This window comes from Sceloporus undulatus, chromosome 3, assembly GCF_019175285.1.
Source record: "Sceloporus undulatus isolate JIND9_A2432 ecotype Alabama chromosome 3, SceUnd_v1.1, whole genome shotgun sequence".
Taxonomy (NCBI): Eukaryota; Metazoa; Chordata; class Lepidosauria; order Squamata; family Phrynosomatidae; genus Sceloporus; species Sceloporus undulatus.
The window spans coordinates 275098846-275126837 of NC_056524.1; the positions used below are offsets into that span (position 1 = coordinate 275098846).

The following is a 27992-nucleotide window of genomic DNA, read 5'->3' on the forward strand; positions in this document are numbered from 1 at the left end:
TGCTGGGCGCCGCGCGTGCGCAGTGGGGCTCGGCGTCAGCGGAGGCCCAGAGCGGCGGTTGGGGGGCCGTTAGCGTCGCCAGAGGCGCCTCCTTCGTTCGTTGGTTCGTTCCCGGCGGCCATGGAGGCGAAGGGCTCGTCGGTGGGGCGTCCGCCGGTGAAGGGCATCCTGAAGAACCCCTCGAGCAGCGCCGGGAGCGGGCTGGGCCTGGCCGGGATGGCCGCGCCCTCGGCCGCCTTCCTCCAGCAGCAGGCCCAGGCCTCCTCCGCCGCCGCCGCCGCCGCCGCCTCCGCCGCCGCCTCCGCCTCCTCGGCGCGGGCCCGCGCAGACTCCAGGCCCATCCTCGAAGGGTGAGGAGGAGTCGGACGGGAGCCGGGAGCCGGGAGGGAGGCCCCTGGGAGGGAGGGAGCAGCAGCAGCAGCAGCCTCTGAGGCCTGGGCCTCTGTCTCTCTGTCTCCCTTTCCCTTCTAGGAAGAAGTCGCAGAAGTGGGACGAGATGAACATCCTGGCCACCTACCACCCGGCGGGGAAGGACTACGGGCTCATGAAGATCGACGAGCCCAGCACCCCCTACCACGCGTAAGGCAGCCAGAAGGAGACTCTCGGCTGGAGGGGCAGGCAGAGGCTGGGTCCTGTTGGGGGGATTCTGTGAGAGGGGCTGCTGAGCCCCAGGGGCCTCAGGTGAAAGCATGGACAGGGATTGAAACGGAGCACTGCAGAGAATTCCCCCAGAGACAAAAGTGGAGAAAGAAGGGGCGAGGCCCTCCCTCTTCCAAGAGCCCTTGGTTGCTCTTCATTGGCCAAGCAAAGGGGCTTCTCTGCAGCTCTTCCTGTGACCCATGGGCAAGCGGAGGGTAAAATGTAGGGGCACGTAACAAAGGGCAGAAAGGAGGAGGAGGAAGAACTGACACCATTTCAGCAGTGATCACTGTTTGCATGAAGAGGCCGGATGGAAAGCAGAGTAGAGGGGACCAAGCTCCCAGGACAGACTGCACTCCTGCTTCCTTCTTTGATAAGAGTTAAAGCAGAGTACTTAAACATTGACCTATAGAGAAGTCAACTCAAGCTTTTTGGGTCAGTGTTTTGAAGGCCACTAGCTCATCAGAACTTGAGTATCTCAAGTACTTATTTGGAGCATTGCCTTGGATAGCTGCAGCATAAGAGGGCAGTTGAGAAATTCCGTTGGGAGAGTGACGCAGGGCAGGGCTCTTGCTGGAAGGTGACACTAGCCTGCCTTCTAAGAACTTGAGTTCCCTCCCCAGACTTTACCAAGGTGGGTTTTCCTTAGAAGGCAGAATACTCTCCTAATGGCCTTGGTGTCATTTGTCTCTGCAGCATGGTAGGAGACGACGAGGACGCATGCAGCGACACGGAATCCAGTGCAATCCCAACTGCAGATATCTTGGCTCAGAAGTAAGTGACCTGGAAAGCAGCAGGGATTGAAGAGCCAAGAAAGAGCTTGGCTCACAAGCTGTACAGACCAGCCAAAAGGGCCAGCATTGGGGTGGAGTGGGGGCATGGCGGCTGCACGCCAGGAAGCTGCCAGGCCAACCAGATGGCGGGTGGATCCACAGCATTTCTTCAGTGCAGCGTTTAGACACGCTGCATCAAAGAAACGCAGTAAAAACGCTGCCGCCATGGCAAGGACAACTTTTTCCACTCCCAAAAGGACTGGTACTTTGTGGTGTGCAGTTGCTGTGCCCCCGATCCGCTGAGCAAAGAGGCAATGGCAAGCCGCTCCCTTGGACCCGTCTGTACAGCCCCTCAGTTAGAATTAAACGCTGTCTATCCCAGCTACCTTCCTCCCAGGAAGCCCACCACTTGGAGAGAAGGCCAAGGTTCTCTCCTTTGGTTGCTCTGTGGCAGGGACTCCAGACTGGTGCTGAACCTAGAAGGTACATATGTTCGCCATGTGTCCATTTATGCAGTTGAGTAAGCACAGAGCTCTAGCTTCAACATAGATTCTTTTTTCTTTTGCTCTCTACATGCAATGTGTTCCTGAGTCCTCTTCTTTACATGTATTGTTCTTTCTTTACTATACTTTTATACACATTAGAGAAACAACATCTCAGAGTGGCTGACATCAATAAATGGGAGAGGGAAAAGGCCTACCATTAGGCATGCCCAGGAAGGGAACAGTGGGGAGAAAGAAGAGAAGGAGAGTGAGCCTTTACAGGCTAGAGTAAAGCAGGGAGCTGTAAGTGGGTGTCTCCATCCAGTTCCAGACACATGGCTTTTCTGATGTTGGTATGGCCATGCTGAGGAGCAGTTGGCATGAATGATCTTTTCTTGATGCTGCTGTAGCCCCAGAGCATACTTGGGGGTTAAGCAGGCAAGGAGCACACCTATGGCAGGGCCTCCTTCTCTGGCCAGAGGATGGGTCAGGCTGGTTTCTCTGCTACCTTGATGTCTTTCTCAGGACATAGCCTCCCAGTGCATCTCCTAGAAGTTTCTGTATACGGTCTTTCTCTTTTCTTTTTTCTTTTGAGAATTGAAGAAAGTGGGGTTCAAGGGAGTTGAGGTTTGCCTGTATAAGATCATTAGATTATTGTGGCCATGTACACAGTGCCTCTTAATAGTCCTGGAACCCTATAGTAATGTAGAAAAAAAAAATCTAATGGTGTCCATCTGCCAGTGAACCAGATACACTTGATTGAACAGGTTCTACCTTCCTTTCCTCTTGCAGTCCCACTGTATGCCTCCAGAAGACACAGGAAGGTGGGTACCTGGGAGCTGTGGAGGACGTTTAGCTCTGCCAGGAGTTCAGGGAAGGAGACGACTGTTATTGCACAGGCGGAGGTCTGCTTGTGTGGGGTTGGATGCTGCCTTTAGGGTATGATCTACTGACATTGAAAGAGCTTAATCTCAGAAATTAAACATTCTGTCCTGAAAACGTTTGAAGAGAATGTTGAAATAAGCAGATGCTATAAGTGGCATTTCAGGTTATTTAAACTATAGTTGACACTCTTGCTCTCAGTATAAAAGTGAACACTATGCAAAACTAGATTGCATTTTTTGCCAGAGGTTCTTTGTTCTCTTGATGAGCACATGGCTCCTCCTCGCTTGTAAATGAGATTCTTAGAATCTGCTCATAAAACCATTGCATTAGAAAGGGCATCCTGGGCAGTCGAGTCCAGCCCTCTGCTCAGTGCAAGAAATCATCCAGCCAGAGCATTCCCAGCAGCAGGTAGGTCTCCAGCCTCTTTTTTCAAGGTTTCCAGAAAAAGGGACCCCCCCCCCCCCCCCCTCTAGGCAATTGGCTCCCTTGCCAAACTACTCTGTCAAGAATGTTCAACCAAAATCTACCTTCCTGTAACTTACTAGCATTAGACCTGATCCTTTCCTCTGGGAACAAACATGCCCTTTTCTGTGTGACATCCCTTGAGCTATTTAAAAGGGGCAATCATGTCACCCGTCAGCCTTCTCTTCATCAAGCTGAACATGCCCAGCTCCTTCAACCTTTCCTCATGTCTTTTGTTCTCCATATCTCTTGCCATTCTTTTTGTCATTCTCTGAAGCTACTCCAACTTGTCTATATCCTTCTTAAAATGAAATGCCCCAAACTGAACGCAGGACTCCAAAATGAGTCTTGATGAGTACAGAATATAGTGAGAGTATTAGTTTCTTTGTCTTGGCAGCTTTGTTAACTGTCATCAAGTAGACTTTGACTTAGATTTATCCTGCGAATGAGAACCCTCCAAGTAACCCTGTTATCAGCAGCTCTGCTCAGGTCCTGCAGATTCAGGGCTGTGGCTTCCTTGGCTGAGTCTCTCCTTCTGGACTCTGGTATTTCTCTTTTCCTTACTGAGCATTATGATATTCTCTGGTGCATCCATCATGTCTTCTCATGGTATGTCTCAAGTACGACTGTCTATGATTAGCCACATTAGCTTCTAGGGGAAATCTAGGCTGGATTTGTTCTCTAGTTATTTGTTTGTCTTTTTGGCAGTCTGGGGTTTCTGTAGAACTTCACTCCCTGCTTTTGCAGCCATGCATTGAAATTGGAAACACAGTGGCATGGACAATCCTAACATTAGCATTCAAAGATTGTGTCAATCATCTATGGTCATTATTTTTGTTTTTTTAATGTTACAGTGTTTATACATTTTCTTAATATTTTAATGTTTACATGTTCCATTTCTTTCTCTCTTTTTTTACAATGTTTAGATTCCCTAATTTTATGCTTCTTACATTCCATGTTCCTTTAATATGTTCGTGCAGCTTTGAACTTTCTTTTCACTTCTTGAGTATGTCAATAGCTGAACATCCTTTTGGCTTGAGTTCTTTTGTGTCATTAGCCACAGCGCTACTTGTACTTGTCATGCGCTCTTCCCCAGTAACTCATTGATTAACTTCTGGCCGGGGAGTTTCATCTTTTGGCAGTATCTTTTGTTCCATTCTGGATTTTCTCATCATAGGGTTTTCAAGGTAAAGGTCTTGCAGAGAGGTTCACCATTGCCTTCTTCTGCACAGTACTAAACATTAGCTATCTTGCCACTGCCATTGGCTCTGAGAGAAACTGCCATCTTGGAAACTATGGTTCTGTTAATGCAGGCTAAAATATTATTTGCCTTCTTTGCTACAGCATAACTGCTGGCTCCTGTTCAGCTTGTGATCAACAGTAATTCCAAGGTTCTTTCCATATGTACTACTGCTAAGCCAAGAACCCCCCCCCCCACCCCCGGTCCTATAAGTGTGCATTTAGTTTTTGTGGCCTGAACATAAAAAATTGCATTTGATTTTATTAATTCCTACTCAGTTTTGTAGTTTATCAAAAGTTCCTTGGAATTCTGTTCCAGTCTTCCAGTGAGATAGCTGCCAAACATCCCACTGCCCCAGTTTTGCAACCTCTACAGACTTGATAAGGATTTCCTCCCCTAATAATAATAATAATAATAGGTTTTATTTATATACCGCCCAGTCACTGGGAATCCAAGCGATTTACAATAGAGGGGATAACAGACAGCTCCCTGCCCACAGGCTTACAATCTAAAAGACACGACACAAAAGGAGAAGGGAATGGTGAGGGGGAGAGAGAATCAGGTCCAGCATTCTTCTCTCCCTCTGAGGCCTGGAACAAGGCAGATGGACCGGAGGGAGGGCTCTTCTTCTTCAGGCTAGCCCCTGATGGTACTGGGCTAGCCTTCTCTCTCCCTCAGATTTAAGTCAATGATAAAAATGTTGAATCTGTTGGTGTTTCCACCTGTACCACATTTAATCAGCGTGCTCATCAAAATATCATGCTTAGAAACCATGTCTAACAGTGCCATTGCAACAGGTGCTCATAGGAAGTTGGCTGGCAAATGTCGACTTGTTCTCCAACTCATTTGTTTGTGCTCTCTTGGGGTAGACGGTCTCACCTCCTTTTGGGTTCCCTCTTTGTAGGTTAGCAGCAGTAGTGGAAGGCAAGGGACCAAAGGTCCTAGCTCAGGAGGAAGACAGCAGTGATGAAGATGAAGATGAGACAGAACTCTCGCCAGAAGAACGTGGTGAGTCTGGAGCTGGTGGTCATGCTCCAACAGTTCTATGGCCAGAAATTAGTCAGAGTTGCAAACCATTGTAGTTGGACAATTGTCTTTGTATTGAGGTGCATGAGAAGAAATGTATCTCAGTGTTGTGACTCTCCTTCCCATGGCTTCAAGAAAGATGCCTGCTTTCTTCCATAGAAGGCACTGAGGTGACTGCTAGCATTTTGGATGAGAATGTTCCCTCTTAGCTTAGTTAAGCTTTTAGTTTAGATGTTGCTGGCAGTTTAAATAAGTAAGTGCTTGGTTCTTTAAAGCCAAGACTCTTTTTAGGCAAACAGTGTTGCAGGTTAACTGGAGGAATCTGAAAGCAGGCAACGGTGATTTATAGAGTGGCTCTTCTCGTTACAGCCCTACATCAAGTGCTTTGAGTGCAGTGGGGTCTCCTCCATTGGAGGTTTCTAAACAGGCTGGATGGCCAGCGGTTGGGGGTGCTTATATTGTGTGTTCCTGCATGGCAGAATGGGGTTGGATTGGATGATCCTTGAGGTCTCTTCCTGCTCTATAATTCTAGGTTTGGAAAGAACAGCCAGTCCTTGGCATATGCAGATGAGAGCCAGGTTCTTGCCTATTTTGTGTGGCTGTCCGAGCACAAGCCAGCTAGGTACTGTACTTTGGGCAGTGAGTCCGGCTGGAGTGTGCATGTTCCCTGATCCCTGGAGGCCCATGCCTGAATTCTCCACACTTCTGTGACTTTGCTTGGCCTCTGTGCAAGTCCCTTTGATTTTTCTAAGCAGAACATCAGCCGTTCCATTCCTCAGGTGTGTTTGCCCAGCAGAAGAGGCATCAGTGTATTTCTTGGTGTTAGAATCCTGTTAGTATTCTACCAGATAGTGTTTAGTGTTGAGGTATAGTAGTTGGGGATGATGGGGGCTTAGCTGCAGTTAGGAATGTAGATAGTGATGTCTAGTGCATAGCAGGGCCAGGTGTCTTATCGGGTGGCCTTGAAGGCCTGGCTCTCTGAGCGGGGAATGTGCTTTCAGTTCTGTGGGAACCAGGAGGGGCTTTGCTTGGCGGGCTTCTGCATGGGAGGGGATTTTGGCTTTGGGTAATTCTGTTACTTTGTCTGTGGGGAGGTGTGGTTAGTCTCAGCTAAGAAGCTGAGTCAGGCACATGTCTGATTTTGGATCTATCAATAAAGTGCTGTTGATTCTATAATCAAACTGACTGATTGATTGTCCGGGATTCTGGGTGCCAACTCTGACACTTGGACACCGATTGTGGGGGCCTGATCTCATAGAATCATGGAATCATAGAGTTGGAAGAGATCACAAGGGCCATCCAGTCCAACCCCATTCTGCCATGCAGAAAATCTCCACACTTTTGTTTGTACATAATTGTCTAGCCCCCATCATGGAGCTCATCTTATGTTGGGCTTGTTGGGAATCTTGCATCTGAGCCCTTTTCAGAAGGGGTGCAGGTTGTACCGACTTGGCTTTTGGGTCATCAGTCAAAGGTGGGGAAGATTCAAGGTAGATGGTTGATCTTCTCTCGCACCCCTTCACTATTCATAGCCTTGCAACTGATAGAACACATCGCACATGTTCTAAAACAAATACACATACACACACAAACACTGTGTATCAGGTAGGCCCATAATTCTCACCTGACAAATTATCTCCACTGCCACATGCAAAATGGTGGCTGCTCCTGAGGCAAAATCTTTCTTGGGGAAAGTTTTAACCATAAAGGCTGTGTCTGTCTGTCTGTCTGAGTCTTAGTAACTCAGGATACTGTTTTGTGTCTCCAGCAGCCCATAGCTCTGGAACAAGTATTACTTTGGTGATCTGAATTCCACCATGTGTTTTATGCAGAGAAAAAGAAGCAGTTTGAAATGAAGAGGAAAATGCATTACAATGAAGGCCAGAACATCAAACTTGCCCGGCAGCTGATTGCTAAAGAGCTGCATGGTGCAGCTGTCAATGACGATGAAGAGGAGGATGAGGAAGATGAGGATGAAGAGATGCGAGACGCCACAGACTTGGGGGGGATGAGCCCAGAACTTGGTGAGCACTAAATTCCCAGTTACAGACGATTGCTCCCTCGCGGAGAGTCATTGTGAGAATTCATGAGTGGCCGCAAGGTGGAGTGTGTTTTGCAGGGCTGGGATCACCTTCTGGATTCATAGTTACTGGACAGACTCCTCTTGTGCAGTGCTTGGGTGGTGCGTTTGGGTTCTGCCTTGTCAGTGTCCCCCTTCCCCTCCCCTAGGACTTTTTTCCCACCTTCTTGTTGGCAACGCTGTCTCCTCAGAATGGGCAGTAGCCAGGTCTGCTTCTCTGAGGGACCAGCGCTCTTCAGGATGGAAACAGGAATGGCAGCAGAGCCCTTGGAGGAAAGGAAGCAGTCCTGCCTTGTGGGTGCCTGTTTTCTCCCTTGCCTCTTCATTGGGAGGTCAGGCCTTGTGCAGTTGGCCTTGTATTGTCCCTGTAAGCGCCAACCACTTCTGCTCAGAGGCACTTTGCTTTGTGAGTTGGTCGGGTCCTGGCGGGTGTGCTTCCTGAACCGACCCTCCGCATTTGTAATTGCATTCCAGATGCAGCAGACCACAAGCGGAATGTCTCCTTCTGCTTCAGCTACCGTTGAGCCCCCTTCCCCGTTTGCTTGGCATCCGTCCCCATGTGTCCATTTTGGAAGGGAAAGAGCCCTCTCCTCCAAGCATCTCTTTCCTGTCCTTCATTGGTTGGGGAGTGATCTTTGCGTGAATAAACTGAGCAGTTTGCTCTGAGATTTCAAGAATGGTGAATGTCAATGAAAATAGCGGGTAGCTCCCATCTACAGTGTTGCCGCCTTCCCTCTCATTCGCAAATGCATCAAGGTGGCCACTGGTTCATCGGGGCCTTAATCCTTGCGTGTTCACTGGGCAAGAAGCTATATCAGCCTCTCTCCTTGGGAGCTGCCTGACCACGTTCTTGTAACCATGAACTTGAAAACAGAAATAAATTTAATTGGAAAACGGGTTTTGGAAGAGGTATTTTGACACAGCGGGAGGTTAGGAAAGGGACGTGTAAATGCGGAGCAACAAAATGGCAGACCTTTTTGGCTTGCAAGCAGGATTTGAGAATTCCACTGGAAGAGACAGAGTGGAAGCCTGTTGCGTATGCCCATCATGCCCACTCCCAAGCAGGCAGCTGTAAGGCAGCCATGGCACCTGGGACCTATACGCATTCACCTGACTAACCTGCTCCCTCCGAAGCCCAGTGCCCTGTTAGGCTGACAGTTTTCTTACCTCAGGAGAAAGCCCACTCTCACCCCATTCAGCTGGGCTTAGTACCAGAAAAGGGTCTTGGGATGTCTTCTGGCCTGTGGGCCCCAAGCCCTCTGGGGAGTCCTCTTCTTTACCAGAGCCCTGCTCAGAGAATCCAGCCACCTCCTCTCCCCACTCTCTGCTGGGGCTTCCAGGAATCCACCTAGTCCCAGGTCTAGCAATTCTGCTACCTCTCCACCCAAGGTCCAGGACAGAGGCTGGAAAAGGCGTTGGCTGGCTGGCTGGTGGATAGTTTCTCCCTGGAAGCATGTCATGAGAGGTCTATGCTTCCCAGTGTGGGGAGGAAGTTTGTAGGAAAGACTGCCTCCCGCCACAGGCACTGGGAAGAAAAGGTCTCTTTGGAAGCCAGCTACACTGGACTGTGGAAACTGTCCATGGCCCAAGCCTTAACCCTGACTGAGAAGAAGGGCACAGTGAAGAAATAAGACTATGGCATCTCTTCCCTGGGAAGCTGTCCTGCCTGTTCCCAGATGGCCAGCACCTTTTTGGTGGTGGTCCCAGGAAGGATGGTCCCTGGCTAGCTGCTCCCTCTTGGTCCTGCTCAGCTCGTAGCCCCTTTTAACCCCACGGTGTTGTGAATCCACTACTGGAAAGGGTTTTGCGTCTCCTTTTGAGGCAGCCTTCTTCTTGGGGTGGGTCAGGGGCTGAGAATTTGGAAGAAGTCCCTTTCACGGGTTGCGGGGAATTGGTTCTGCCTGCATTTTTCTTCTGTGCTTTTGGGATCCTTCCATCTCACTTTATAACTGCTGCCCAAAACAGCAGTAGAGACTGCTGCTCTGTATGAGCCTCATTTCTACCTCTATTCTGGTTTTGCACTATTTGTTCATTACAATTTTTACAGTCCCCTATATGAAAGAATAAAAACATCATAGCAAACTGCAATAATATATTTAAAAACATTTAAAAGATTTTTTAAAAAATTAACACTATATTCACTGTATTTGGGATGAGTTAATGAGGCTGACAGGCTTTGATGAAGAGCCATGTTTCAGCTTGGCCCCTAAATTAGTGTTGCCCCTAATTGGGCTTCCAGGAGGTAGAACACTCTGCAGTTGGGGAGCCACAGCTAAGAAGGCCCTCTCCCAAGTCCCAGTGCTGCGTATGGTGGGACAACAGAGCAGCCCCCCCCCCCAAGCAGGTTTTACTTTTCGGACAGGCAGATCTGGGGTGTGTGTGTGTGTGTGTGCGAAGTTCCACTTACGAAGCAAGCCTCTGTCCTAGGAATTAAGAGCCACAGCGCCCACCAAAATTTGCCCTGCTACCTTTTCGGTACCATCTAGCCCAAGGATCCACAAGAGATTGTGATTGGGAAAAAATGTTTTGAGCTATAGAGATAATAATTATTTTTATGCAGGGGGTCTTTAACGACATGAAGATTTCAAAGGTTCTTCCAGGGTAAAAAAAAAAAAGATGAAAAAGAGTCTAGCCTAATTCAGAAATATACTCACTTTGGTAACATTTGGTTGAGCTGAACAACGCTATAACCAGCTCCGAGGTCTGTTTTTACCCACAGGCTGCCTGGGGCTTCTGTTGCTAGCTGCTTATTCTTGACAAGAATTCTGTGGGTGGTTCTGCCGCGCCGCTTTTCTTCCTGACACATGGGGACCGTTCTCTTGCTCAGTGAGTCGGCTGTGAGGCTCGGAGGAATCAGTCTCATGGGTGGGAGTAGCTGCCATGGAGTAGTGTGGCCTCTGTGGCACCAAGGTCACTGCCCAGATCTTTTTCCAAACCACCTTTTCCTTTGGAGAAGGATGAGGGTCTCATGCTGCTAGCTTCTGGTTTGCCTCCATCCCTTCCCTCTCTCAGCCCTGAGAAGCCTGTGGCACAGTGTGAAGGCATCCCTGGCCTTGAGCTCCGATGAGCAAAGGGCTGGAAGCATTCTCTCCACTACGCAGCCCAGGCTGTCAGGCGAGGGAGGCAGTGGCAGGCCCTAGTCACAGAAGGGTGGGGCACAGGGGCTGGATGTGGGGCGGCAGCCCCATGCTCAAAGCCCACCCTTTCCTCGGAATTAGATTAGCCTTTTCCTCTCAGAGGCCACCCTCCTTAATCGTCCCTAGGCTGTTAGTCCTATCCTGCCTCCTGGGCTAGTTATCTAAACCATGCTAAGCCCCTGGCTAATCCTTCTCAAACTCTTAGCTGGTTACAGTGTGGGCTAGTGTAGAAGCAAGGATGAAGGGAAGCTGCAGTTATAACTGGGCATGCTGGCACCTTGCTTGAGTCTAGGCGAGAGGGTGGTGGTTGAGGGAGGGAGGGAGGGGAAGCCTATCAGGCTGGATGTATTGCTCAGATGGGCCTCTGGAAGATGGAGAGGAGTGGTGACCCTGCTCCTGGTGAAGGGGGAGGGAAGCATCAGGCTGCGAGGGATGTGACTACATTTCACCTGCTCTCTAGAGGCAAGTCAGGCTTTCCTTCTGTCATCTGGAAGGCCCTTGTGGCACCTAAATAGGTTGAAGCTTGGCCATGGGAGGTCAAAGGAGCCTTGTGTTGCTACTCAAGGGAGCGAAGGGGCAGTACCACCTGATTGCACCACTTGGCATGTGGAAGACGGTGCTTCAGAAAAAGTGGGTTCTTTATCACCCCAGCTCTTCCAGAAGCTGTCTTGTCTTTTCAGAAATAGAATAAAAACAATGTGGCTGCTCTGGGTGGTTGGTGCCTGCCTCCTTGCCAGGCACCCGGGGGATGCAGTGAGGTCTTGCAGGATGCAGCCTGTCCCTTGTGAGAAACCCATTTCCGTCTGCTCTTCTCTCTTTTCCTGCAGTACCCGCTGCTCCTAGTGACCCGCTCGAGAACACTGCACACAGCCTAGAAGAAGTCTGCTCAGGACTGTAAAGCCGCGTCTTTGTGTCCACTGCATCACGCCCTGTGGAGTGGCCAGCTTGCACTTCTGTATTGCCAAGAATACAGTGGAGTAGCCATCAAGACTTTTCTGTTAGGGACTGCAAATGTTGCAGAGCTGGCTTATCATCCCAGTGCCTCGTGGTCTCAGAAGATGGCTTTGTGCAAACTCTGCAGGGTGGGATCACAGTGTGGGGCAGCCCTTGTGGCCGGGGCTTATTCCCATTGCCCCTCTGGCTATGAAGCCATCCGACAGCCAGCCGCACTCGCTTTCTGCTCTTTCATTTGGCTCCCCTCTCGTGGACTTCAGTGGCTGTGTCTTATAGGAGGGCTTGGGTGTCAGTGTGCCAAACTCTACAGCTTGGAATAGATGCCCCTTGCCCCTCTCTCTGTCGTCCACTCCTAACCTGTTCCCGCCTAGCCAGCTGGTGATTATCTCAGCTGCTGAGAAAGGGAGCGAGGGGCCACATTAAACAAGCAAGAGGCTTTGCATTCTACAGCCAGGCGTTTCCCAGGCTCCCCAGCTGTTGTGCATGGGATGTTCTGAGTTGGGAAACGATGAGCCAACCTGAACGTACTGTGTTACTTTCTCCATCTGTCCTTTGGTTTTGATGTAGTGTTCTGTAGCTCTTTTCCCACCAGGCTGTGTGCCGCTCTGCCACCCAAGGCATTCTTTCCTCTGGCTGCTAAGAGTTCAGAGGGAAGCCGGCTCTGGAAGCAGTCTTCACTGGGAGAGCGCTACCTCAGAGAAACCCCAGGCTCTTAAGCCCCTCCTCAGGACTGCTGTCCTCTGCTCTGTCCGGAGGCTGGTCTGCAGTAGCCCAGTGGGCTTCTGCAAGTTCCTGGGGCCTTTGGGAGGAGCAGGAGGGGATGCGAAGGACTCTTGCACTGGAGGTCCCCTGCCATGGCAGCCTAGCAGGGAATCCAGCCTGGCCTGCCTCTGGGGAACTGGCTTTGAGCTTGGTCCAATGGCACTGGCCATCTTTGGCTCTTTGTTTCTTAAAAGCTTGGCCTAATTTGTATCTTTGCACAGCTCTGTGCCACTGTAGATCTATTTCAAAGCGACACCTTGAGTTATTTTATAGTTGTATCCAGCACTGGGGCTTTCTTCAGACATTTGGTTTTCCTTCTCTAGTTTCGGGTGTGTAATGTAGTCACTGGACTTTCATTTAAGGAGGTGAGGTGCTGTAGAAAGCGTTGAGTTGCTTCAGCCGGGTTCTTGGCCGGGCTTCTCTTTGTATCCCTCCCACTATGCAACTATGGCAGGTGAGTAAAGGGAAAGGCATTTCCCCAGGGAAAGAGTTTGGATTTTGGTAGGATGGGACTTGAGCCTGGTAACCCAACATGATGATGGGGTGGGCTTGCCCTGGCTCTGGGTAGGAATGGAGACTTGGGGGCTCAGGCCTGCCTTGTCTTGACCCCGTTGCCTGGGCCGGAGGGAGGTTAACCTGTCTTCTGTACAGCACTTGGATTACTCTCACTGAATAAAACATGCAGCAAATAGTGGTCAAAACAGTTGGCTGGAGGCCTCCTGAATATGTCTGTTGTTCCTCCTCCTTTGGGCAGAGGCAGCCTGGCCTGTGCTCCTGCCCTTGCCTTGCCTGGGAAAGCCCTGTCCTGAGGGGAAAGAGCATCCCAGGAGGCACCTTTTAGGAGGCAGGGGTCGGGGGGGGGGGGGGACTGCAAATAAAGACACACGGAAGTCGAGGCTTTCACGGCCGGCATCCATGGTTGCTGTGGGTTTTTTTTGGGGGGGGGCTGTGTGAATGCCATCTTCTGGAAGTTTCTTGAATCCTGACGTTTCGCAAGCGGCGTCCCTGGCATTTTCAGAGAAGGCTGGCATGGAAGGGGGGGGGGTTATAAGCGGTTGGTTGCTTTCCGTGTTACTCTGTGCCTTGTTCTGTCTTGAGAGGCCAGGCCTGGAGGAGGAGCAGGGGGCTCTGGGCCCAGGCCGGTTTCCATGTGCGTTCTGCTGGGCCTTGGCTTTGGGGTGTTGCAGGGCTGCTGCTGCTTCAGGGCCTCCTGAGCTGATGGCTCTTGGCTTGGTCCCAAACAATCCCTCCCCGAGGCCTCTCCCTTCAGCAGCGGAACGAGAGGCAGGTTCCCTTGGGGATGGCTTCGAGGAGTCTGCAGCCCTCCAGCCCCGCTCTATGGCCAATTCCTAGAGGAGCGTCCTCTGGAGGGGCTTCTAGGCGTCCGGCGGAGTTCCGTTGGAGAGAGGCTCCCAGGCAAAGCGCAACTAGTAACTCCGCCCGAGGCAAGACTTTAAAGGCGGAGGGAGGGCCTTTGCTGTGGAGGAGGAGAAGAGATGCCGCCTCGGAGGCTGCGAAAGGGGTTCCCGACCGGGCGAAGTGCCCTGCCGGCCTGCCTGCCTGCCTGGATCGCCGTCATCGCGGTGATGATGATGATGAGAATACGAGGCCAAAGGGCGGGGCCCCAGCCAAGAGACGCAGCAGCCCCTTCCTTCCTTCCTTCCTTCCTTGAGGCTCGCAGGGCTGGCCTTGGCCCACGAGCCCCCGGTTGCCAGGCAACAGCGCCCCTCGGAAAGGCTTTCCAGGCCGGAGGTGGATGGCGCCTCGGGATTGGAGGAGCCGTCCAGGGCTTCCTGCCGGCCATTGGCGCGCAGGGCTGCCCTTCAGAGGCTGGGGCGGAGCCTTTCCTGCCGGCGTCGTCGATTGGCCCTCCCAACTGCCCCTCCGCGTCCCTTCCCTCCATTGGCTGGCAGGCTAGGCGCGCGCGGTGGCTGCCGGGAAAAGGGGCCCATCCGCCCGGAAGCGAAGGCTGGCCACGCCCCCGAGCCCCGGAAAAGAGGCCGGAGCGAAGGAAGAGCGAGCGAAGGCAGGCAGGATGCGGGTGTCCCTGGACTTCGAGGAGTGCCTCAAGGACTCGCCCCGCTTCAGGTGAGTGAGGGCGGAGGGACCCTGGGAAGCGTAGTTCCGTGGGCCGCAGGGAGGCCTCGCCAAACTACAACTCCCAGGGTTCATAGCACTGAGCCGTGGCCCAAATTAGGGGTCTTGATGAGGGCAGACCTTAAGAGCCTCCGGCAAAGGATCCGGAGCAGCGGTTCTCCGCCTTTGGTCCGCTAGGGTTTTGAGTTCCTGAACAATGAGCATCATGGCTGGGGCTTCTGGGAATTGGAGTCCAAAGAACAAGGCTGAGAAGGCCAGAGGATGCTTCCTCTTTTTGAATAGCAGTTAAGGTACAATACTCCAGACTGGAGAAATAACCCGTTTTGGCTCCGCTTTTCGGCATCCTGGCTCAAGGCTATGGAATTCTGGGAGTTGGAGTTTGTTAGGGTCAGTGTTTTGACTACAGTATTTGAAGGGGAATCATTCTGAGGCTGCAGCAAGCTTGTTTTCTGCTGCTCCAGAGAATAGGAGCAATGGATGCAAACGACTCTTCTTCTTCTTCTTGAGCTTTATGTAGCGCAGTAGTACATTGACCCAGCGCCGTACAGACAATGGAAAGCGATCAAATCGATCAGCCGAAGGCGTTCATTCCGCCCAAATAACGAAACAATACATATTAGTCCATGTTAATGTTCGCTATTTAAAATGACATCGGATCACAGTCAGGCAACGGCTGAGGGTCAGAGCTGTTCAGCAGCGGAAGATGCTGCCTGTGACCCTCCTTCCTTGGAGGTCTCTAAGCAGAGGCTGGATGGCCATCAGGGATGCTTTGATGGAGAGCTCCTGCATGGCAGAAGATCTGGGCCCTTCTTGGGGGGGGGGTCTCTTCCGGCTCTGTAAATCTATGGCTCTCAAAGAAAGGGGACAACACAGGAAAGCTTGCTTTTTGCTGCCCCAGAGTCTAGAGCACAAAGCAAGGGATGCAAGCTCCAGGAAAAGGGTCTCCTCCGCCTCAACATTAGCAGGACCTTCCTGACAGTCAGGGCTGTTCGACAGAGGAACAAGCTCCCTTGGAGTCTCTTTCTTTGGAGAGGCTGGATGATGGGCACCTGCCACAGGGAGGGCATTGATGGAGAGTTCCTGCATGGCAGAAGAAGGGGGTTGGACTGGGTGGCCCTTGGGGGTCTCTTCCAGCTCTATGATTCTGTGGTGCGCTGGGGCTGGAGGGTGCACACATTCCTGGAAGGGTGGCAGGAGTGCCAGTTCTCTTTCCTCGGGGGCCCTCCTGCCAAGACGACTCTTGCAGGACCTGGGAGGCTCCTCTTCTTGCCATTCTCCTCCCCCAGGGCTAGGAATGGCCATCAGTGTCAGGCATGAGGGTGTCTAATGCAGAAGTGGCTGGAGAGAGACTCGGGGTAGCTCCAGCCCCCATTCGACAGCCCTTTCCCCTGCAAGAGGTATCGGGAGGGTGCCTGGCCCCCAGCTGTTGACACCATTTGCCTTTTGGGACCATTGCTGGGACGCCTGAGCACGCTGTGGCCCACCTCTGCTGGGCACCTTGGGGATCGAAGGCTGAACGGGAGAGTCCTTGCTCTCCCCCATCCTGGCTCTTTGTACGCTGGCAGGAGGAAGGAGGCGGACCTGCGGAGAAGTGATATTCTCACAGCCACAGCTGTCAGGCCCACAGAAGGGGCAGCGGACGGAGGGATGTGTGGGTGCCTGGAAGGGTCACTGGCCTCTTGGGCCCCAGCAGGGAAGGCACCCAAGAAGCAAAAGCAGAGGTTAACAGAGGAGGAGGAGGAAGAGAAGGAGGCAGATCTCTCCAGGGGGAAATTGGAGGTCTTAGCTTTGTGCCACACCCCCAGCAAGCTCTCTGTTGCTCCTGTGCTGTTCCCTGGACTGGGCCGACATGGTGGCCCCAGTGGCCTTGGTGGCAATGAAGTAGGGCCTCAGAGAACCAGGTCAGGGTGGCTGGTGGCTGTGAAAGGAGATGTGCTTAGTGGCTCTCTCTGGCTTCCCTCTTCTACATTTGTCGCTTTTGAGCAGAAGCACAGATAGACTTCTGCTTTCTGGAGCGCAGCTCAGCCCCTTGGAAAAGGGAGGGGAAGGCCCCAACGAAGGTGAGCGTGACGTCCGAGCGCAGGAAGGCAAATAGGAGTTTTATAGGTATAACAGAGACTTGGGAATACAAATACTGAAGGATATAACCTGCTCAAAAAGAACAGACGGAGCAGAAAAGGAGGGAAAGTAGCATCATGTGTCAAAGACCAATTGACTTGCATGGAAATCCCTACAAGTGATCAAAAAGGGCCAGTGGAGAGCATTGGAGAGAAAAAACCATCAGAGAAAGTCACAGGAACAGGGTTAGGATGGGAGTTGACTATAAGCCACCAAACCCAGACAAGGCGGCGGCGGCGGGTGATGCTCTTCTCAAGCAAGAACCGGCAATGATTGGCTCCTCAGCTTCGAGTTCAAAGCCTCCAAAGAAGACTTCACCACAGGAGTGTGTCCCACTGTCAAACAGCTCTTACCCTCAGGAAGTTCTTCCTAATGTTGAGCTGGAATCTCTTTTCCTGGAGCTTGCATTCATTGCTCCATGTTTTAGTCTCTGGAGCAGCACAAAACAAGCTTCCTCTCTCCTCAGTGTCTTTTTAGATTGTAAGCCTGAGGGCAGGGAACCGTCCAATTAAAAAGATTGTATGTACAGCGCTGTGTAAATTTACAGCGCTTTATAAATAAAGGTTAATAATAATAATAATAATATAACAACTGTAGACCACGTCTTACTCTCTCAGTCTCCATGCTCCCAGACTTCACTAGAACAGTCTTTGTTGTGATATGTACAACATTCCCACGCTGTGATCGCTTAGTCCAGCCTCCTTCCCACAAGTTGCCATGCAGCATAGGAACCAACCACAGTACCAATGGAAAAACAGATCTTCTTTACATTTTGTCTTGTTCCATTGTCCTTGGACTTTCTGTCTGTGGCCCAGGCTTTTGCCTTCAGCTGTAACCGATTTTAAACTTTAGCAACCATTGTCACATCTGAACATTTTCACCACAAATCTACAGTAACAGAGCCTTGGTGTCTCTTTCAGCTCCATGGTCCTATGCTTCCTCCCGTCTGCTTCTACATCTTCTGTTCTCCAGGAGTTCTCAAAGGTTTCTGCCAGTGGTTCTGAGATTATTTGTTCTGCCATTTCTTTTAATACTCTTCATGTGGCCCTGGAGATGTGGATTTCTTTAGAGATGCCAGGTATCCCTGTTCTACCTCTTTATCTATTCTGTGCTACGTTTCCCTTTCTGCATCACCTGTTGCTTAAGCACTATTCTCCTTTTCAGAGTAGACCAAGGCAAAGAAGTTGTTAAGTTCTGCCTTTCTCCTATCCGCTATTAGCATTTCTCCATCTTCGCCACACATTGGCTCTACTATTTTCTCCTCCTTCCTTTTGCTACGGACGTGCCCCCAAAGCCCTTTTTATTATCCTTAACCTCTTCTCTGGTACACCTGAACTCATTCTGCGCTTTAGCTTTTCTGACTTTCCCCCAGACCTACTTGCTATTTGTTTGGGTTCCTCTTTAGTGATTTCCACCTTTTTCCATTTCTTATACATGTCCCTTTTAAAACTTAGCTTATTTGAAAGCTCTTTAATCATCTAAATATATAATAATAAATAAAACTTTAATTTATATCCTGCTTTTTGTTTCCACAATCAAAAAACACAATATATACAATTTCCACACACCCCTTTAGAAAGGATTAAACAATTCTATCCATTAAAATTACAGACAATAAAATCTAAAAACAATAATAGAATAACGGTGGGCAGAGTCTTTGCTTATATATGTCTGTGGGGAGAGCATTATGTAGCTGGGTTCTATTCCAGGAAGGCCTGCCGGAAGAGATCCGTCTTGACAGCTTTCTTGAAGCTCTCTAGGTTGGCAATTTGACGGATCTCGTCCAGAAGGCCATTCCATAAAGTGGGAGCGATCGCGGGAAAAGTCCTCTGGGAGGTTGCCGTCAATCTGGTCTTTGTGGACTGCAACAAATTCCTCCCAGGGATCTGAGGCTACGGGGCGGGTTGTACGGAAGGAGGCAATCCCTTAAGTAGGTTGGGCCCAAGCCATGGAGAGGTTTAAAGGTAATGACCAACACCTTGTTCTGCACCCGGAAACAAATAGGCAGCCAGAGGAGTGATTTCAATATAGGTGTAATATGGTCACTCCTAGTTGTTCTTGTAATCAATCTGGCTGCCATATTCTGCACCAGTTGAAGTTTCCGGACTAGGCCCAAGGGTAGCCCCATGTAGAGCGCATTCCAAAAACCAAGTCTTGAGGTTACCAGTGTGTGTAGTACAGTTTCAAGGTCCCCTGGTTCCAGGAAAGGGCGCAGCTGGCATATCAGCCGGAGCTGATAATAGGCGCTCTTGACCATTGCAATCACCTGATTTCTCTTCTGAAGTGACGAGTCGAGAAGCACCCCTAAGCTGCAAACACAGTCCTTTGATGATGACTGAGACATGGAGAAGTATATTTGGGTGTCATCAACATACTGATAACACCCCACTCCTTGACTACGGATGATTTCTCCCAGCGGCTTCATATAGATGTTGAATAACATCAGGGACAGGATGGTGCCCTGAGGGACGCCACAGTTAAGCTTTGTTTTTGAAGAGCAACTGTCCCTGAGCATCACCTTCCGAAGTCTGCCTGAGAGGAAGGATTGGAACCACTGCAACGCAGTGCCTCCAATTCCTAGCTCTCTCACGCGATTCAAGAGGATGTCATGGTCTATTGTGTCAAATGCCGCTGAGAGGTCTAATAGTACCAGCAGGGTCACGCTTCCTCTGTCGATGCTTAGGCAGAGGTCATCAGTTAAGGCAACCATGGCAGTCTCCACCCCAAATCCCATCCTGAAGCCAGTTTGAAATGGATCTAAAAAATCGGCTTCATCCAAGACCACTTGGAGCTGAGGAGCGACAGCCCTCTTGATCATCTTGCTCAAAAATGGCAGATGGGATACAGGCCTATAGCTTTTCATATCCAGGGGGTCCAGGGAAGGTTTTTTCAGAAGCGCTCTAACAACTACTTCCTTTAAGAGGATGGTACATAACCTTCCCTAAGGGATGCATTGATGACATGTGTAAGAAATGCCATCAAGGCATCACCCCCCTGGATGACCAGCCATGATGGGCAGGGGTCGAGACAGCATGTCATCTTCCTCACCTTTCCAAGGATATTGTCCACATCATCAGTACTCACAAGCTCAAATTGATCCAGTCTAGTCTCATAAACGGATTGACTGGACACCTCATCAGTTGATTTTGCCCCAACGTTGGCGTCCAGGTAGGCCCTTATCTGAGAGATTTTACCTGCAAAGTAGTTGTTAAATGCATCACAGCAGACTGTTGTCGGGTTAAGTAGAGGGTTCTGGGTAGATGGCATCACCGTCAGTTCCCTCACCACCCTAAACAGCTCTGCCAAGCGAGACCTTGCAGATGCAATGCGTGCAGACGAGGAGGATCTCCTCGTTGCTTTTATTGCCTCTCTATAAGAATTAAGAAATTTCTTACGATGAGTTCTGTCAGATAAGAGTCCAGTTGAGCACCATTTGCACTCTAGTCATTGTCGCATCGGCTTCATATTCTTCTGCTCTCTAGTATACCAGGGCTTCTGATAAGAAGTGGGTAGGAAAGGACACTTGGGAGTGATTGTGTCCATAGCCCTGGTGAGATCGGTTTTCCAAGTGTTCACCAAGGCTTCGACAGAATCACCGGTATTATCAACCAACAAACCCTCTAGGGCTTTCTGGAATCCAACTGGTTCCATTAGCCTTCGAGGGTGGACCATTCTAATAGGTCCCCCACCTCCGGGGAGACAGATAGTGGCTCTTAGTTCTCGCCTGGTTTCTTGAGACACCTCCCATTTTTCCTCCTCGTTGGAACTGTTTGGAGTTGCCCCTTTAACATTTTACTTTTAAGAAATTCCTATTCATCATGAAGTCCCTTCTCATAGTATTCCTGACCATGGAATCACCTTAGTCCTTTTTAAGTTTACTGGAATCATCTTTCTTAAAGTCTGGAATAGGTGTAGATGTGAGCAGTTGGTAAAATCAGGTGAAGATTCCTGTAATCCTTTCCGCTCTCGGTTCTACATGACTTGCTGTGGGAGAGGAGGGCATCTGGTTGAGACTCACTCTAGGACTTTATGAGTCTGAAATTATTGCTTCATAGCCATCTTTAAATATCTGAAGTGATGTCATGTAGAGGAAGGAGTGAACTTGTTTTCTGCTGCTAGAATTACAAGAAAAGAGATTCTGTGTAAACATTAGGAAGAACTTCTTTAGTGTAAGAGCTGTTCTATAATGGAACATGGACTGCTTTGGGGGACGGGGATTCTCCTCCTTTAGAGGCCTTTGAATAGAGATTAGATGGCCATTTCTCTGAAGTGCTTGAGTTGTGGATTCTTCCATGGCAGGGCTTTGGAGTACATGGCCCTTGAGGTCCCTTCCTACTCTATGTTGTGGTTACTGTCAGCTTTTAATGCGAGATAATACTTGCTGAGGGTTCAGGATGTGCCCATGTTTGGTATCTGACTGTCTATATCCGTGATGGCGAACCTATGGCACGCGTGCCACAGGTGGCACACGACGCCATTTCGCCAGGCACGGGGCAACAGAGAAGGCAGAATGGGCACATGTGTGCCCGTTCCACCTCCTCCCTGCCATTTTCGGGCCTCCTGCTGTCTCTCTGAGAGAGCAGGAAGCCAGAAAATGGCACCTGGGAGGAGGAGATAGAGGCGCGTGAGCGTCTGTCTCCTCCTCCCAGCCGTCTTCCCATTTCTCCATGGAGCCCTTTCACGTGGAGGAAAGGGCCGAAGAGAAGGGGGCTGGGACATGTGTTGTTGTTATTATTATTATTAGTAGTAGTAGTACCTTTATTTATAAAGCGCTGTAAATGTACACAGCGCTGTACATACAATCTTTTTAATTGGACGGTTCCCTGCCCTCAGGCTTACAATCTAAAAAGACACGACACAGAAGGAGAAGGGAGTGGTGGTGGGGAAGGGACCATGGAGCCCTTTCGCACGGAGGAAAGGGAAGCCGAGGAGGAGGAGGCTGCGACGCGTGCCCAGCCTCCTCCTCCTTGGCTTCTCCTTCCCCTGTTCACCCTCCCAGGCCCAAGGCAGCGCTGCCTTCAGTTTGGGAAGGTGAGGAGCGAAAGAGAAACGGCCCGTGCCAGCTTCTCTTTCTCTTCTCGCCTTCCTCCTCCTCCCGCCCGCGGGGCTTTACCAGGCCGGAGGCGTCCTTCGGAGGACACCTCCGGCCTGGGGCAGCCCTAGAGACAGGAGCAGGGCCTGCGGACCCTTTGCTCCTGCCCCTCATGGGCCCTTACTGGTCCCCAGCTGTCTCTGAGAGACAGCTGGAGGCCAAGGGAAGGGCAGGAGGAGCAGGCATGAGCCTGTCACTCCTCCCCCAATTTCCCCCAACTTCCAGCTGTCTCTCAGAGACAGCTGGAGGCCAAGAAAGGGCGCAGGGGAAGCCCCGCCCTCGGAGGGTGGAAGCCCCGCCCTCGGAGGGTGGAAGCCCCGCCTCTGGCATGGGCCCCTGCCCCTGGAGGGCGGAACCTCCACCCTTGGCACGGCGACCTAAAAAGGTTCGCCATCACTGGTCTATATTTTAGTATCTGACTGATCTGACTTGTGACTCTGGAGACCAGGGTTCAATTCTAGCTTGTTCATGGAAACCCACTGGGTAATCTTGGGTAAATCACTCTCTCTCAGCCTCAGGAGAAGGCAGTGGCAAACCTCTGAAATAATCTTGCCAAGACATCCCCATGATAGGTTCGTCTTAGGGTCGCCCAAATTGGAAATGAAGGCTCACAAGAAAAACAAACCAATTGGACTTTCCCGTGTGTTTCTCCTTGCAGAGCTGCACTTGAGGATGTGGAAGGAGATGTGGCGGAACTAGAACTGAAACTTGACAAGGTGAGCAAACATCAGATTTCCTTCTTGTCTCGTTTGGCGTATCTCCTAAGCGCCACAACCATGCAGGAACCACACTCACCCATCAAAGGAAGAGCTTCCACATGGATTTTCTGTTCTAGTGGTTTCTCTGCCCTAGAATGGTATCTGGTCCTGAATTAGAAGGCTCTAACTGATCTTTCTTCTCCAGCTGCGACTTAAGCTGGTTCCTGTTGCTTTCTGTCTTCCACCAACTTTGAACAGTTTAAAAAAAGATGGGAGAAATTCTCAGGGGGGATGAGGTTGTCAGTGGCCAGAGGTTAGAGTGGTTCCGTATTGCTCCAGCCTCAAGGGGCAAGATGTCACAGGTGGCCAGTGCCTGGAGAATGTCGGGCTCCATCCTTAATTGAAGGCAGTCATCTAGGAGGGTGGCGGTTGCCTTGGTATATTTGGCCAAATATGGTCTGTCTTCAAAAGTGGCCAGCCTGATGTGGGAGAAAGGGGGGGGGGGTGGGGTGGGGGTGCTGGCTGTGGACCCTGACTGCAGAGGTTGCATATTGAACTGTGGCTCTTTCTCCCTTCTTCCCTTCCTCTCTTTCAGTTAGTGAAGCTTTGCATTGCCATGATTGATACGGGGAAAGCCTTCTGTGCAGCCAACAAGCAGTTCACCAATGGCATTCGGGACCTTGCTCAGTACTCCAGTAATGATGCCCTGGTGGAGGTGAGTGCCAGCTGCTGAAGCCAGCCTAGTGGCTGGAGTCTTGGCTCTACCTTGCCAGACCTCCTGCTGCCCCCATCTTCCACTGTCAAATGCTGCTGATGGTCGGGAGGAGCATTCCTCAGGCCAGGAGTTCCCCCAAGGGGATGGGAGGGGGCAGCCCCCTCTTGTATGGGCTTCAGGCTCAGCTTGGAGTTTTCTGGGCAGATGCTGACCTGAGCTGTTCTTGATCTGCCCCCTCCCACTCTAAATACTGGTGCAATTCACACCTGTCCATGGACTGCACTTGCCTACCTCATCTCAAAGCCTTTTCAGGTTTTCCCGGCAAAACCACAACACCAAAAAAACACAACAAAATGCCCTCAGTTAACAGGCCCTTTAGCTTCTCCTTATGGCTGAAAATTGGCCAGGAAAATAGAAAGGAGGAGTTAGACGTTGGTCTCTTCCAGGAGCTATGGGGAGTGTAAAATAGGGTGTGCCTGGACATGTGAAAACTGTCCCCTTGCTTCTTCAGGGTTTGGCTTTGCTTGGTAAATGTTTCTGTACCGTGAAGTCGAAGGCTTTCATGGCCGGCATCCATAGTGTTTTCTGGGTTTTTCAAGCTATGTGGCCATGTTCTAGAAGAGTTTATTCCTGGCGTTTCGCCAGCATCTGTGGCTGGCATCTTCAGAATGACATAGCAGGAACAAACTCTTCTAGAACATGGCCACATAGCCTGAAAAACCCACAAAAAACTACGTTTCAGTACTGCTTTGTAACCTCTTTAGAGGATCCCAAGAGGAGGGAGATTTAGCCCCCCCCCCCTCAATTGCATGAGAGAATGGGCCTTGGGCTGGCTCCCAGGGCAGCTGTGACAATGGGAAGTGGTTTCTGCGTAATAAGTTCAGGGTGGTGCGCTTGGCAGGGAGACTGTGGCCCACCATCTCTTTCCCTTCCAGGCCAGCTTGACCAAGTTCTCTGACACCCTCCAAGAGATGATCAATTACCACACGGTGAGTTTTGGAAACAACACAACTGTGACTGGCCAGCCGACTAGGCCTTCTCCTGCATGAGCCATGGAAGATTGTAGGATTTTCTTGTGTTTCTGGGGCAGACCAAGAGCTTTTGAAATGGAATGCTTCCACAAAGGAGTGTGTGTGTTTTTAAAAGCTGCTTTTTCATTCTTGGGGAAATATGTGTGTGATTTGCTTTTTCCGGGCTTCCTGGAACGTGGGACGTGGCTCTTGGCATGGGCTGGCCTGTCTTCTTGGCTCCCATCTGGAAACTCTGCATCACTCCTCTCTCCTTTTGGCAGCCAAGGGTCTGTGGCTTCTTGCTTTCTGGCTTCTTCTAGAATGTTTGAGGCTTCTTAAAGATGAAACTTTCCTGATATCAAGCCTCCCTGCTGTGTCATGTCTTTCTGGCCCACCTGGCAGATTTGGTGGATCTGGGCCCTCTCTCTGGCTTCCCTGGTGCTCCTGGGTGAGGGGCAGCATCTAGGAAAGCCAGCCTTGATACTGCACCCCCAAAGCCTGGCTTAAAGCCTCTACTCAACTCCATGGTAGGTGGGAAGCCCTGGTGGAGCAGCTGCTCTGCAGAGCCCCTCTTGGAAGACCTGGGCAAGGCCATTGGTCCAGCTGGATTGAGCCAGGGCGGTAGCAGCCCCTCTCCAAGGATGCAGGAGGAGGTCTTTAAACAGAGGATCTCTGCCTGGCCAACCATCCCTCTGCAGGTGGTAATTTTTGAAATTTGGAGGTGCCAAAAAAGAACACCTTGGCATGGAGGCAAGTCTGCTCAGGAACAGGGGACCCTCAGATACGTTGGATCCCTCTGTTGGAGACAGATCAGTGGCCAGTGCAGTTGGTTAACTGGTGAAGGCGATCCTTTTGGCTTGGACTGGTTAACTGTCTGCCAACTGTATTTGGGGCCTGTTGCACAGTACAGTACAGCCCTCTGTAGAAGCCATTGCTGTAGTTTAGCTTGTCTATTGCTAGTCCTAGGGGACAGTGGCCAGGCTATCCCTCTCCAGGTGGGCTCAGAGCTAGTGTCACACCAACCTCAGGTGCCCAAAGTTGCTTTGTGTCACAGCTGCCCCTGGGGCTTTTGGAGACGAGGTGAAGCAGGCCAAACCCCTCCCCAGGTACTTTGGACAAGTGCAGCCCTGCCCCAAAGAGTTTGGACTGGTGCTATGTTTTAGGCTGGCCTTACTCGCCAAGCTGAAAATGTTGGTCCCTGGCCCTTTCTCTTGCCCTCTATCTCTGCCTCTTATTCCTGCAGGAAGGGTGGCAGTGGGGGCACCCCAGGCATCAGCTGAAGAAACCTCCCATTCCTCCATCTCTTTTCCTGTGGGAGAGAAAGATAGGCATATGTGTGTATGAGGGGGTTCCGTCTATGGCCTGAGCCCTCCTCCCTGTTTTGGGATTGGGAAGGGCTTGGACAATTCCCCTCTGTGGGCTTGCTCACCTGGCACCTCCAAAGATGAGAAGAAGGTGTCAGAGGGGGCTGCTGAATGGCTTTGAACAGCATCATCTTTTGGCACAGCAAGATTCCCTTCCCATTCCCCAGTGTTGCCATCTTCTCTGGGTCAGCCTGGATTTGGCCATTGCCTCTTCTGCTTCTGATCCCAAATGTGAATTCAGGATCCCTGCAGCCTCAGTGCAGGAAAAGGAACTGGTTTACCAGATAGGTGGGTATTCTTGGCTACTGCTAATACCAAGCTGAAATTCTTCTGCTGACTGCACATAGGGATTAATGTCTCCATGCAACCACTGTGTGTAAGGCAAGGATGTCATGAAGCCATGCTTGCTAGATGGGTGCATTTGAGAGGGAGCTCTCCCAGGTTTTCCCCTCTGACTCCATCCCCTTCCTTGAGGGTGAGGTGCTTTTAGGGCTGCTCAGGGTCAAAATCACACTGGATGTGGCCCTTGGGAAACAGCAAGATGTCTGTCCATGGGCTGAGCTCCCTTTGTTACTTCTGACAGTGCTGTGGGTCCAACTGTATGGGCTCTGAGCCCTGGAAGAGTGACCAGGCCAGAGGTTGTTACCCCTGCCAGCTGTGGGGAGGGAGGCGAATGGCCGAGACCCCACCCCTGTGCAATATGGCATTGTTGCTGGAGGGTTGGACTTGGAAGGTGGGCATACTGTATGCCCCTGGCTCACCTGGCTGTCAGCTGGTCACCTTCTCCTGGCCTGTCCACCCATGCAAGGTGGCACATAGGAGGAGGGGAAGTGGAGGGTATTAATTCCCACCCCTCCACTGATCCTACTGCTGTATATGAGTTTTGGGGAGAAGAGGTGAGGGCATCTAAAGGTGAAAATTAAGAGGACCAGGGGTTGTGTGAGACTGCCAAGGAAGTGTTACTGGATTCTTGATCAGGCAGTGGTGGGGGAACCTTGAACCCTCCACAGGGCTTGAACTACAGCTGCAATAAGTTTTTTCCACTTCCTTGGCTATTGTGGCTGGGGCTAGTGTGCATCGAGTCTCTGGCAAAAAGCCTTTCTGTTGCATTTGGGGGCAAGATGGGGGGAGGGGCTTTCTCCATGAGGCTGTGCCTTGGCAGAGGCTCCTGGAAAGGGCCATGAGGAAGGTCAAGCTCAGAAGGAGATGGGGAGGTTGGAACTTCACCTCTGGGACCGCTTTGAATTGGATGTTTTTTCCCTTTCAGATCCTGTTTGACCAAACCCAGAGATCCATTAAAGCCCAACTACAGATGTTTGTTAAAGAGTAAGTTCACTTTTGCTTCTGATTCATGTGGCCTGGTGGTCTCAGTAACACCCTTCCATGTGCCCATCTGGAGACTGTTGTGTCAGAAAGGCCTGCACTCCTGTCACCCACCCATCAACCTACTCCCAAATGTCCCTGGGAACCAAAAATGTATCACTGTTTGCTGAAAATGGCAACAAGTTCCTGGGGCTGTTCCATGTGGTGTGAGAGAGTGATGCTGCCTTTCTCAGCACATGCAGACAAGCTTCACTTCCCAGGGCCTGGCTCAAGGAGGTCACGGCGTAGGAAGGGCCAGAGTTTGGAGTCCCAGGTGAGGAGCCTATTGGCAAAGTTGGTGGTATCTGAAGGCTGCCTGAATGAAGTGGCTAGTGATATTGGCAATTCCAGGATTTGCAGAGGTGGCAGAAGCAGGAGGGTGGCTGTTTGCTTTCCAGTTTGTAGTGAAGGAGACAAGAGGCAGGGGTGAAAGGGAGAGATTTTCTGGATCTGCCTCCCTGCGCCTGGTTGAATGAACTTCAAGACCCTTTGTGTAAGACGTGGAGAAGAGGCTGACTGGACAGGGAGGTCAACCCAATGTCCCAAAGGCCATTTCCCCAAAAGTATGGGGACCACAGTCTCTTCGTGTGCATTCTCTAATTTGTACCAGAGGTAGACTCTATGTTGTGTTCTTTCTTGAGCACATGTATGTTTCTCTCTCTCTCTCTCTCTCTTTCACACACACACACACACACACACAGAATGCCCCAAGGGAAGCCATCTGTACTTTTAATAGACAAAAGTACATTGGAAGGAGATTTCCATCTGAAGTGCTTTGATGGTGGCATTCTTCAGTGAAGACAGGATGACCCAATGGTAGCAATTTATTTCCTTTATGCTCTAGAGATATTAGAAAATTTAAAGAGGCAAAGAAGCAATTTGAGAAGGTCAGTGAAGAGAAGGAGACTGCTCTCGCCAAGAACGCCCAGGTTCCAAGAAACAAGCAGCATGAGGTCGAGGAAGCCGCCAACATCCTCACGGCCACCCGCAAGTGCTTCCGCCACGTTGCTCTGGACTATGTCCTTCAGGTGAGTTTGCCTGGCCATCTGCAGTGGCCTTTGGGGCAGGCAAGCTCGGAGCTGCTTTGAGAGCCCAG

The 27992-nt window shown here is 50.8% G+C and overlaps 2 protein-coding genes across 9 annotated transcripts in view; both read left to right on the forward strand.

Annotated features, from left to right (window-relative positions):
* PPP1R2 (protein phosphatase 1 regulatory inhibitor subunit 2) lies at window positions 1–13143 on the forward strand. 2 transcript variants are annotated; one of them, XM_042455989.1, is made up of 6 exons: window positions 1–350; window positions 472–579; window positions 1336–1413; window positions 5386–5489; window positions 7340–7531; window positions 11552–13143. In XM_042455989.1, the coding sequence occupies exons 1-6, from the start codon at window positions 121–123 to the stop codon at window positions 11620–11622; spliced, it is 783 nt and encodes a 260-aa protein (XP_042311923.1). In that variant the 5' UTR covers window positions 1–120; the 3' UTR covers window positions 11623–13143. The 2 variants fall into 2 exon arrangements, with proteins under 2 accessions (XP_042311923.1, XP_042311924.1); XM_042455990.1 differs by lacking the exon at window positions 11552–13143 and adding an exon at window positions 8062–8485.
* Window positions 13144–14373: 1230 nt separating this feature from the next.
* The window catches only part of ACAP2 (ArfGAP with coiled-coil, ankyrin repeat and PH domains 2), a 34416-nt gene continuing 20797 nt past the window's right edge, over window positions 14374–27992 (forward strand). For 6 of the 7 annotated variants that reach the window (XR_006102693.1, XM_042455982.1, XM_042455984.1 and 3 more), the window contains exons 1-6: window positions 14374–14528; window positions 22406–22463; window positions 23041–23160; window positions 24096–24149; window positions 26802–26860; window positions 27741–27924. Coding sequence is in view for 6 of the 7 variants with exons in the window: in XM_042455982.1 (XP_042311916.1) it covers window positions 14476–14528; window positions 22406–22463; window positions 23041–23160; window positions 24096–24149; window positions 26802–26860; window positions 27741–27924 (528 nt within the window). In the remaining variant the exon portion in view is untranslated. Of the gene's footprint in view, window positions 14529–14670; window positions 14828–22405; window positions 22464–23040; window positions 23161–24095; window positions 24150–26801; window positions 26861–27740; window positions 27925–27992 lie in introns of those variants that run through there. The other variant, XM_042455986.1, reaches the window with a different exon arrangement.

Bases quoted from the DNA above. Each gene is read 5' to 3' on its own strand.
- PPP1R2 (XM_042455989.1), top strand. From the start codon at position 121: ATGGAGGCGAAGGGCTCGTCGGTGGGGCGTCCGCCGGTGAAGGGCATC. The intron at 1,414-5,385 runs GTAAGTGACCTG...CCCTCTTTGTAG, and splicing joins GCAGATATCTTGGCTCAGAA to GTTAGCAGCAGTAGTGGAAG. The intron at 7,532-11,551 runs GTGAGCACTAAA...CTTTTCCTGCAG, and splicing joins GGGGATGAGCCCAGAACTTG to TACCCGCTGCTCCTAGTGAC.